Consider the following 12,191-nt stretch of genomic DNA (forward strand, 5'->3'; position numbering starts at 1 on the left):
CTGCATCGTGCCGTTAAACCCATCTTGTTTCACATAACAGGGTAAGTTGTTCGCCAAGCTTTTTCCCAATGCGGTCGAACGCTTATTATTTATCGTATTTTAACAGATTTGGAAATACTCCTGCTCAGTTTGTGGGAATAAATAACAGAGAGTTACTGCAGAATTTTTCACTTCTTTTCTTATTTCGTTGACCGCTCCGATATCTGTAAAATGTCAGAATGCTCGATGCACAATGGTTTTAGCTGTCAGCTGTTGGCTTTTTTATGTTGGAAAACTTAGATGATAAACCGCGGAGAATATATAAATCGACAGATCACAGATGAAGCTGAATGCAGCATCTATTTCAAGTTCTATCAAGCTGCGTCGTTTTAAATTTAGCTTCTTCAGTTACAGATCTGATTGGATTTATTAACAATTTAATCTGCATACGTTGTTAAAATATGTAACTTCAGTAGTATCTTACAATTATTTGTTATATTCCAAAAGGGAGACAGTCTATATCATAGTCACTATCACTTAAAAAATAAAGCAATTGCATCTACTTTAAATATTTGGAGAAGCGAATCAAAAACCTAAGACAATTAAATTTTTCAAGCTCGTCAAATTTGTTGATAACGTTTACCTGTGGCGAACGAGTTTATCGGAAATTCTACAGTGAATTAGATTTCGATACGGAATGAATAATTAGACCCATTATCTTAGAGTGGAGGAATAAATCCAGAAATTGAGTAAAGGACATTTTTTCATCGACTATCCTAAGAGATGCGAGTGCTTATACTCGTACAACAGTAAATTACGAGAATTTGTTGATACAAGTCAGAAATAACTTTTGATATATTGAAGAAAATATCAACAAGGAACATGTCTCCAGCTATAAAGGAATCAAGGAGTGTTTGTTTTTTGTGATAGTGTATATATTATTTTGTCTTAGTGTTATTTTGGAATTTTGTTATTATGTTGGTAAATCGCAATATATCATTCTCACCGTGTTTATATTAATTATTGTGAAATTTGTAGTATTCTTTGCAGGTTCTCACGCAAAAATTTTCGAGCTCAATGCTTATTTTAAGTACTTTATCTAGATGTGTCACTTCAAATTTAGTACTTTCAGTTAAGGATCTGATTGGATTTATTAACAATTTAATCTGCATACAATGCTACACTTCGCAACTTCAATGGTATCTTAGTATTATTTATTATATTCTAAACGGGATTGATTCTGGATTATATTCCTGTTACCTCATATTTTTTAAGAGTAATACAATTACTAACAAGCCATTTACCCCTTTGGTGTTGGGCTAATTTCCCCCATTGCCCCCTCTCAATCCCCCACTGATATAGTAAAATGAAGGACTAAACTGCCTCGAAAAGCGTGCCAGGGTATTCAATTCAACTTAAAGAGAAAAGAACTGCAAACTCTTTCTCTCAGAATTTTCACCAAGAATGTCATGCCAAGCATTTCTCTAGGTCTAGTAACTTTAAACGACTAGTGTATGGAAGAAGACCTAAAGTAAAAATTACTTTTGAACAGACTCTACTTTGTCAGAATAGACTTGGTAACTAATGTTCTATACCAGAGATCAATATTCCAATACAGGTCTAATCAAAGTTTCAAAAAGAGTTTTAGTAACGCACGGATCTCTAAATTCTTTAGACCAACGTCTTACAACATCTTTTCTTTCAAAATCATGATATTAATATGAAGATTAGAATTATGTTTAGTTCCATATTAACTCCCAAATCAACAAAGTTAGTTGCTCCAGTCTATAAGTTTTTATTGCATAGGGAGAAGGCGCACAGATCTGCGGGGAAAAGCGCATCGTGTTACATTTTTTGAGATTCAATGGCAATGCATTTCTACCATACCAAGCTACCAAAATGTTTAAGTCTGTTTACAACAGACACTTCTCATCAGACCAAGTATTTTATTTGAAATGGAAACAGTATGAGTAATATAAAGATAAGAAGATACCTCCACGATGAGAACAAGAAATTATTGGAGATCATAAATGACAGTTTCTATATTTATGGAAATATACCAAGTTTAGGAGAGGAATTAAATATTCTCGTCAAAGGTAAGTAGATATATTTGGCAATACTTTTGAGGAAGCATGAGGGTATCATATCTGAACCACAATTGAAAGTGGATTTTAACTTATGGTATTTAAATGAAATAAATAGTTGGAGAGTTAATTGAATTGTTCGGACAGAACACGTTCTAATAGGAAGCACTTTGAGGAGAATTAGAACTTTTCAAATAATAATTAAATTATTTTATTAATGACATAGTTTTTCAATAAGGTATTACGAAAGTAGAATTATGGAGACGGCAAACGACGCCATATTTTTTCCCGCTCTTTTGACATTTCTATTCAGTAAGGTTTGCCATTTCATCATGGAAAGGTATATGATCAAACAACCAGTCGAAATTATTAAAATTTGCTACCGAAATTTGTAGTCAGGCTGGTGGCCAAAGAGAAATGAAGTTCCATGCATAATGGCTTTTGTAGCACTCTTCTTGAAAAACACTACAGAAGTATGAGTTAAGTCTTCTGTTGTAGATATTATTTATTTCTATGTATCGAAAGAGAGGTTCTCTTGAAATATACATATATTGTATTTATGCATATACCCATGTATACATAAATATAGTATATATGTACGAATATACTTGTATACTTTCAAGTTTACCATTTCACGCATTTAAGTAATTCCGTTAGCATGTATTTGGATAAAAGTACATATACATATGTCTTAAGTACTACCACACTTATAGACATATGCAAATGAATGTATTTTTGTGAATATTACATCCAAATATGAAGTCGTAAAATTTATAGTTGAAGCATTTAAGGCCTTATTAGTAAAATAATTGGCATTAACAATTATTCATAAAAGTACATACAATATGTATAAGTATTCCCTCACTTATATGGTAGACATATATTTAATTTTGTGAACTTTACATCCGGATATGAAGACGTAAAATTTATAGTTAAAACATTTAAGACCTTATTAGTAAAAAAATTGTGACACTAATAAATATTAAATCGAATTCTTCGGCATTGTGTGGGACATCAACGACAAAAAGGATTGAGGAAATAGGCAATAGCACAGAAATTAATTCTGATCATGCGTTTCTATGAACGTACATTATTTCATGAACATGTCGGCAGAGTTACAACAGTGAAACCCATACGTTTACGAAAATGTATGCAAAATGAAGTTTGGAATATATTATTGGTATGCTCTTGCAACATGTTGCACAGTATAATATTTTCATTTATTTGCAGATTTTATGGTAAACTATGAAAATACGAAAAAAGGGGGATATGTGTTATGTTTAATACTACTAAATGTGCGGCTGTGTAACGAGAAAACTCTAGGCATTAAATTCAACTAAAGTTAGTTCCGCTGATTTACATGTAAATTGGTATGAAAATGAGATAAGTGCGCATGACTTTTAGGTAAAATCTTATTCCGCAGCAACTATTAGGTACTAATTATGTACAACCGTTGAAATGGCACCAATTTAGTTTTCATCAAATTCTTTCTTTTAAAAATCAACATTAAACAAACTAACCATTACTGAAGATGTCCTATTATAAACTTAAGGTGTGGCATCCCTCACTCAGTACATTTATTATACATTAAGAATTTTTACTTTCATTCACAAAAACGCTTGTTTTAAACATCTAAAACCAATGCAAGCGATAACGATATTGAAGTAACTTGATACATGTCTTTCTGTCCTATGAGAATTTTGGTATTCCCAATTTGCCACTGTCATGCAAAAAACTCTAAAGTGCTATACCTTTGCCAGAAATAAAGAAAGAAAACTTAAAGGTTGGTACGCAGCTCTCAAGTAATTGCTCAAGGAAAAAAATACATTATTTCTCAAGTAATTTTGGCAGCTGGTTACGCATTGTGAATGATCTACATTAGAAGAGCAAGAGAGAATAAACAAAGAAAACAAACTTTGTGCGTAATATGTATGTGTGTATGTATATGGTAACATAAATATTTTCATTGAGATTTAAGAAATGTTGTTGATGATTGGTAGGTTTTATACAACATTTCAAAATGGAATATACTTCATAATAATGATTTCAACTAATTTAGGATGAATTTGACGATTACTTCGAATTTCCTTCAAGAAACAATTGTTGATTTGATGTTTCTTCGCAAAACAAGGTTTGCCATATTCACATTTTACTGAAAAAAAGTATCAAAAATTGGTACTAGATTTCTTGAGAGCTGCGTACTAGCACAAGTAAGTTTGTCGCAGGAAAGTATCTTGACCGTTTCTTAAGCGTTTTTTTATATGAAGTTTTTACGTTTCTTGCGAGCTGCGTACTAAGCTTAAGGAGGAAAGGGCAACCTATCATACAAAGGCTATTTAGAAAACTACCAAAAGTTCGTTAAGTCGAAATCCGGATGACTGTCTGAGATATCTTAATGAAACTTGATATACCGGTTCCTTAGTACAAAGAAAAATTCGAGTTCGTAGATGAGCGTAATCAGACTACTGCGACGCCCACAAATCGCCATTAACCGAAATCACTTAAAGTGCCATAACTTAGGACTAAATTAAGATATAAAACTGTACTTTGGTATAGGGGATCGTAGTATCAAGGGGCTCTTGTGGGTAAAAATTTTTGAAAAAGGGGGGTGGCTCCGCCCCATAATATGATTAACGCGCTTATCTCCTAAACCACTAAAGCTACAAATTCGCCCATCACGAATATACCAAGACCTCCTACCAAAAGTGCGCCCCGTTCATTTCTCATATAACGATACTGTTCAAAACTACTGATAGCGCGATAAATCAATAACTAAATACGCCAGAGACCTTAAATTTTACCATCTAAATGGTATGAAAGAGCTTTATAGGAGCCGGTGTAAAAATTGGACGATGGGCGTGGCACGGCTCACTTTTTGGTGAAATACCATATCTCGGAACCCGATTAACCGATTTCGATAAAATTTAGTACGTAGCATTCTTTTGACCTTGACCTAACCCATATAACCATTACCAGGATTTTCGAACATCCGGCTGATTTTGTATAAAGACTACGTATAATGATTTTGGTTTTTCTAACAAATCTTATGCCGAATATATATGTAGATCAGTGTATAGGTTATATATGCTGTATGTATATAAAAAAATTGCTTAGATTCCGATCCTCTGGTTGACGTTTTACAAGGTAAGGTATTTCCCTGGCTCTGACGTCCTAATATGAATTTATTTTTGTTTGCTAGAGGCAACATGATTTTCTTCATGACAAAGATATTTAGGGAAATATTCATAAATAAAGCAAAATAATACTTACATTTTTGTATACCTCAACAAAGCGGTTTTTTGGTGGCCTTCCACGTTTGCGATTGAAAAACCCATCTATGGACGTAATTTGAATAGGGCGCTTTTCCATAGGCATAGTTAAAGGTATGGTAGAGTCTATATCACCCAGATCAATGTCATTGCAATGATTGCATTTCTGCAGAGCAGTAGCGTCGAAGCTCAGCTTTGGTGCCTCAGATGCATTCTCATTTAATGAGTTATCATAGCTATTAGCAGACTGTACATCGTGTTGTTGTATAGCGAATTTTTCCGAATTAGCTCTATCGATTTCAGAAAAGATACTCCTACTTTTCGCTCTTCCATTCGCAATAGACGGCGTCAAGCTGTATGTTTCACTTGTCGTGGTTGACGTGTATAACAGTTTCGCTGCTAGCTTTCTGTATCGGATATAGAGATTGTGTTGATCTTGTTGTTGCCGGATGAAAAGTTTGTTATCGCTTTGGGTAGATTCTCTCACGGTCCGCGGAAATTTTTTTTTATCATTAGCATCGATTTCAGAAAATAGAGGTGGGGAAGGTTTGTCAAGTTTCTTCTGGCTTCGGGCAGATTTTGGGAATTTTTGGTAATTTTTTGCTGAATTAGTATGAAATATTGAATTTTAAGTAAGATATTTGAAAGTTTATGAAAGTTGCTACTATACACATACATACATATACTACATATATTTCACGTAACATAATAGCTAAAATATACATATGTGTCAAACATTAGCAAATGGGGTCTCAATACCATAGGGCCTTGCTAACTCGTTAGTCGTTATTCGGTAGTTGTTTACATACATTTTGTTTGTTTTGAAAAATTAACAGATTATCGTTCTACCGAGAAATGAACTATCAATATGCAAGCTTGATAATTTTTTCGTTACTCGGTAATATCACATCAGTTGTTTGTTTGTTGTTCGTTGCATTATAAATTTTTATCGGAAAATTAAATTCGGTGTTCGTTGTCTTTTAAATTTTAACCGGGAAAATAAATTTGGTGCTAGCTTCGTGATTTCACAAAAAATTTTGCAAAAGTAAGTATTTCTCAACAAATCTTTATTTCTTATTTCATTAGATACTTATTTTCAGTGGAACCTCAAAGGAAAATTCGCAGGAGGACAAGGCCTCAAAAAAATGGAGTGAGGAGAAAAACCATTTGCTGTTAGAATATTTGCTAAAAAATGTGGAAATTGAGGTAGTTCTTTATGCAATAAGCTTTAACTTTACACTTTAATACGTTTTTTTATAGAAACCAAACTCCCAGATGTACTACCAAAAATTAATTGAAAGAACCAATAGTGATGCGACTACGGACATGATGCACTGTAAGGTCCGGTATTGGAAGCAGATTTATAATGTATAGCTGAGGAGTGGCGCAAATCGACAGGTGTTGAAATAGACGTTGGCGATGAAGTTTCCACGATAAAAGGTAGTTGCGACCTTAATGTTAAGTGAAACTTTCTGTTTTTTTTTTTAAATTTCACGTTCTTTCAGAAAAACTTTCACCGATGTGTCAAAATTATGAACGATTCTCGGTTCTATTTGGAGGAAAATCCGAAGCCAATTGTGTTATAGAGACGTACAATCATCTGCGGAATTTTAAATGCCATTGTTGTGTTTCATAATTTTTAAGAATGTACAAATGTATCTAAATGTGATATCTGGAAGTGATACATATTTTTTATATGTAAATAACCGGAATGAAAAATTAATTTTTAATTTAATTAAACTGTGTTTGGAAACATAAGATAATATAACGATTATCTTTTTAATTCAAAACTATTCGAGATCGTTTCTTCCACTTCTTCATAAATGTCTACATGTGTACTCTCTTCGAAATTCTTATTTTCACTGCTATAATACAAGTAGTTTATTGTGAAGAATACAGCATACTATTATTCATTTGTTACAGTATTTCTGGCTACTTGTATTTCGAATTCGAATCCTGAGCTCTTTTAGACTACAAAATTGCCCTTTTAATAAGCCGAAACAGTGTTCAATTCTTACGCGATATTTGCTATGCTGTTTGTTGAATTTCTTGAGAGTTGCTTCTTTAAGGCATAATAATAATGTTACTGAATGGGTAAGCAGAGTCTCCAGCAATCCATTCCTGTCCTGAAAAGAATCTTGGCTGATATTTGTTTAGTGAACAGTTTTTGAACATTTTGACATCGTGAGAAGAGCCACTGCAACCAACGACATCATCGCGAATTTTGAGCTTGTAGTCGCAAACCATCTGATCTTTAATTGCATATTTGTACATATATGATTTATGGAAAAGAACACTTCATGATTTTTTATTGGGGATTCGGTGAGTTTTACTTCAATGCCATCTACGTAACCTACACAAAATGGCAGTTTATTGAACGTTTGCTCAGTATTATTTGAACAATATATATACGAGTATAAATGGAGTTGTTTTAAAAATGCCTTGAATAATCTGCGAGTAATATTGGTTAACATTCCTCCGTCATCAATCCCAAAAGATGAGGAAATTTTTCGTATAGATTCATTTTCTCCAGAAGAGCCTATATAGAAGGACAGCTAGCTGCACATATATACTACTCGTATATATCAATTTCAGCCTCAAATACTGAATTGTAGTCATTAAGTTTTAAGCAACCTTCTGCGTATGGAATGCTACAGAAAAAGCCCGAATTCTTTCCTGTTTCATCCTTTTATCAGTCGGTGAATATGTAGATCTTACCTTTGGACCAGCCGATTGCTCCATTACTTTTTATAAGGAAATGAAAAAGGTGTATTTAATTCTTCAAAAGCCTACTTTTCTCGGTGGAATTCCATTTTATCCTAAGTTCTTTAACAAGGTCAAGTATGATACCATGCCCGTAGTGACCCGAGTCTGGCTCTAATGGCCTATAATCATGAGCAGTAAGCATTGCATCATACTTCACTTGAAAATATATTGGCCAGATATCGAGAATAACCTCCAAAGCCTTTTGTTAGTGTAGTTCTCTTCGCCCGTAATCTCCAGAAAACAGGCCCGTTGCACCTGTTTCAAGGGCTTAATGTGGCACTTTTTCGAGAAAGTCATCCATCTCGCCAGCGAACCGTATATTATTAAGGGGCGAATGACACTATTTTTTCTATAAACCAGGATAGACGATTAAGATTCCTCCCTGACCCATAACAAGGGATAAAAGATTCATGGTGCTTCAAGTGATTTGGTGAGCAATTTTTATACTTTCACCATCCTAACTGGCTTGTCCATTGTTTAACATATTATATCACTTAACCAGGCCTGAAAGGTCTGGTAAGTAAGAACCATGTAATAAGTTAGTCTTAAGAGTAAAGGTAAAAAAAATCGCTCGTAACGTGTATGTTGTAAGACGTAAATATTCGAAAACACTCATCGCATGAGTGTATGTTTTTAAATACAGTTGCGAAAATTTTGCATTCCATTTTCAAATATGTTTTACGCCATACTTGTAGATTTTTTTCACAACTATAGTAAAATGTTAATGCATGCCACACAGCCTAAATGTTATGTTTTGTCTATTTCGAACTAAAAGAAGTGCGGTATATCTCTCAGAAATATACAATTGACAGCCGGAAGAAACGTGAAAAATATCTAGGCTTATTATGCATTCTAATTTTAAAGAAAGTTGTGTTTAGTTTGTTTGACCCCAGTGTATAAAATCATTCAACTAGTATATTCTGACGAAATATGTTTATGAATGTAAATGAATTGGTAATATTCATACAATGTTTTTTGCAAAATTGAATTTTACTTCATTTTATACAAATAAAATATATATGTATGTAGTGAGACAATAGGCGTGTTTTATTTGACCAGGACGTTAAGCTATTATCTTACTTTGTATCTAAGACTTTTCCAAAACCTATCTTAGCTTGTGTGTTGAACTAGAGCCATTTTATCTTTTTTTTATTTACAATAGTTCAATTTTTGCAAAAAAAGTAGTAGTCATTAAAAATAAATCTTATTTTGACAGACGAAACTGTAAATAAACCAGAATTACGTCTTTTTGTAGGCGGGTATTGAGTAAAAATTTACACAAATATGAACAATTGTTTTAATATTTTTCTATTATAGACCTGTACGAATGGACGAAAACACTCCAGTTCTGAAGGCATTCGACGCCGGGGAAAGCAGAGGAAGAGGAAGATCTCCACTCCGTTGGAGGAACCAGGTGGAGATGAACCTGGCTTCGCTCGGAATATCCAATTGGCGCCACGTAGCGAAAAGAAGAAACGACTTGCGTGCTGTTGTTAACTCGGCTATAATCGCGTAAGCGGTGTCTACGCCAGTAAAGAAGAAAAAGAATTCGGTGTAGGATTCGTGATGGGAGAGAAACTCCGTCGCCGAGTGCTGTCATTTACCCGTTGGATGAACGTCTAGCCACAATCCGCATCAAAGCGAAGCTCTTCAACTTATCGCTGATTTGCCTCCTATGAGGACACCCAAAAGAGCTGCCCGCCACGATGAGAGTACTCGTCAACAACTCGGTATAAGGAAAGTGTGATACGGCAATTCAAGCTCCTTACGGACAGCTGCAACTGAAACCATTAGTTTCCGGAAAAAGCAAAGGAACAGCTGGTACCAAAACACTTTCGGGATGGGATAGATCGAGAATGCATTTGAAGACAGGAAAAGAGAGAGGCCGAAATGCGTGAGTATGAAGAGCTTGACAAGGTGGCTGACAGGGTTAATGCTCAAAAATGCGGCGACTTACAGAAGGTTTCAAGACCGGAACATATTCTTGTAGAACCCCCAGAGGTGATCTAGTAACCGGTACACAGAGTATACTAAAGTTAAGAAGGGTACACTTCTCCAGCCTGCTGACGGCGGTGAAAGCATAACACCAGGAGATGGCGAAACCGACTCTCCAGTTGATGACGAAGGAGCAGACGTTCCATTGCCAGACCATGAAGAAGTTCGAAAGGCTATTACCATTCTGAAGAACAACAAAGCAGCGGGGGCCGATGGACTGCCCTGCCCAACGATTTGAATTTAAGTGTGCTCTGCCCAGTCCACTTAAAGGAATACCCCACAATTTGGGCCAACTACAGTGGAATAAGCCTCCTCAATATCGCATAAAAAGTTCAATCGAGCGTATTGTGTAAAAGATTAAAGCCCACTGTCAACAAACTGATTGAACCTTATCAGTGTGGCTCTAGAGTTGGAAATTCAACAACTGATCAGATATTCACCATGCCCCAAATCTTGGAAAAGACCCGTGTAAGGAGAATCGACACGCACCACTTCTTCGTCGATTTCAAAGCTGCTTTTGACAGCACGAAAAAGAGCTGTCTTTATTCCGCGATGTCTGAATTTGGTATGCCTCAAACCTTATACGGGTGTGTAAACTGACGTTGAACAATACCAAAAGTTCCGTCATAATCGGAAAGGACCTCTCCGATTCGTTCGATACCAAACTAGGTTCAGACAAGGCGACTCCCTATATATCATGCGACTCCTTCAATCTGATTCTGGAGAAAATAATTCGAGCTACAGAACTTAATCGAGCAGGTGCAATCTTCTATAAGAGTGTACAGCTCCTGGCATATGCCGATGATATTGATATCATTGGCTTCAACACCCGCGCCGTTAGTTCTGCTTTCTCCAGACTGGACAAGGAAGCAAAGCAAATGGGTCTGGCAGTGAACGAAGGCTAGACGAAGTATCTCCGAACAAACAGTCGTCGTACTCGCGACATGGCTCCCAAGTCACTGTTGACAGACGTAACTTCGAAGTTGCAGATCAATTCGTCTTTCTTGGAACCAGCAACAACAATGTCAGCATCGAAATCCAACGCAGAATATCTCTTGCCAACAGGAGCTACTTTGGACTGTGTAGACAATTGAGAAGTAAAGTCTTCTCGCGACGAACAAAAACAAAACTCTATGAGTCACTCATTATTCTCGTCCTGTTATTTGGTGCAGAGTCATGGACGAAGACAGTGTGTTTTATGTGTCAACGATTTAGCTTATAACGGTCAAATAAAACACTTAGCATTGTACAATTAGCATGTTTATTAATTACATACCTAAATATTTGTTGTTGCAACAATCAAAATTGCAGTTTTTGTGTTCTTTGCAGCGGAAATGTTGCATCTCCTCGCTGGAATATTTTCGATGATCTCTATCATCCTGATCAATGTCCGCCCTCAACAGATGTTTTAGCGAATCCATATATAAAACTGTAGGGCTGTAATGCATACCAATAAATTTATAAGTAGGTACGTGTGTATAGTAAGTTCATATTAATAGCAGTTGTCGTGGTAATATGAGTTAGTGCAGAATTTTGATCTATTATCAAACCCGAAAATGTGTTAGCATAAAATAACGATGTACTATATAATATAAATACTAAATTGGGTGTAGTAAAAGTAACCGAGGGAAAAGTCGTTTAATTAGGTATCCAAATATTAACACTAACGAAATTTAGGAAGAGTAAAGTCACAAAATGTGTCTCAGAACAATTAGAATACATTCATTAGACCTCAAGTTATATGTCAGAACCCCACATAACTTTGTCACCTTTAACTATGTAGCACTAGAAAAACATATCTCGGTGTACAAATATCGATGTAAAGTAGTCAAAGTCGAAATGGTTTGAATTGTTCTCATAAGTTGTCTCAGTGTACTGTTTTCACCGAAAAGGATGTAGGATATAAAGTACTGGTTTCGCTCTGCTTGTCGTACATATCCTATACATAGAATGTAAAACATAATGGACCAGCTCAAATATATCCAACTAATAGAATACGAGTATAAGAAAATTATGTGTAATTCCTTCTTAAGCCGAAAGCACACCGTCAGTTTCTATTAATAATATTAGGTCCAAATATTAAAATCGAAAAAACCTC

General features: G+C 35.1%; 1 protein-coding gene across 1 annotated transcript in view; it reads right to left on the minus strand.

Moving 5' to 3' along the window:
* Positions 1–11,510, minus strand: part of LOC126766124 (uncharacterized) — a 59,240-nt gene extending 47,730 nt beyond the window's left edge. The window contains exons 1-2 of the mRNA XM_050483974.1: positions 11,370–11,510; positions 5,334–5,935 (exon numbers count right to left, since the gene is read on the minus strand). Of these exons, the coding sequence (XP_050339931.1) occupies positions 5,334–5,935; positions 11,370–11,436 (669 nt within the window). The 5' untranslated portion in view covers positions 11,437–11,510. The remainder of the gene's footprint in view (positions 1–5,333; positions 5,936–11,369) is intronic.
* Positions 11,511–12,191: the final 681 nt, after the last annotated feature.

Source organism: Bactrocera neohumeralis, unplaced genomic scaffold, assembly GCF_024586455.1.
Source record: "Bactrocera neohumeralis isolate Rockhampton unplaced genomic scaffold, APGP_CSIRO_Bneo_wtdbg2-racon-allhic-juicebox.fasta_v2 cluster11, whole genome shotgun sequence".
Classification (NCBI taxonomy): domain Eukaryota; kingdom Metazoa; phylum Arthropoda; class Insecta; order Diptera; family Tephritidae; genus Bactrocera; species Bactrocera neohumeralis.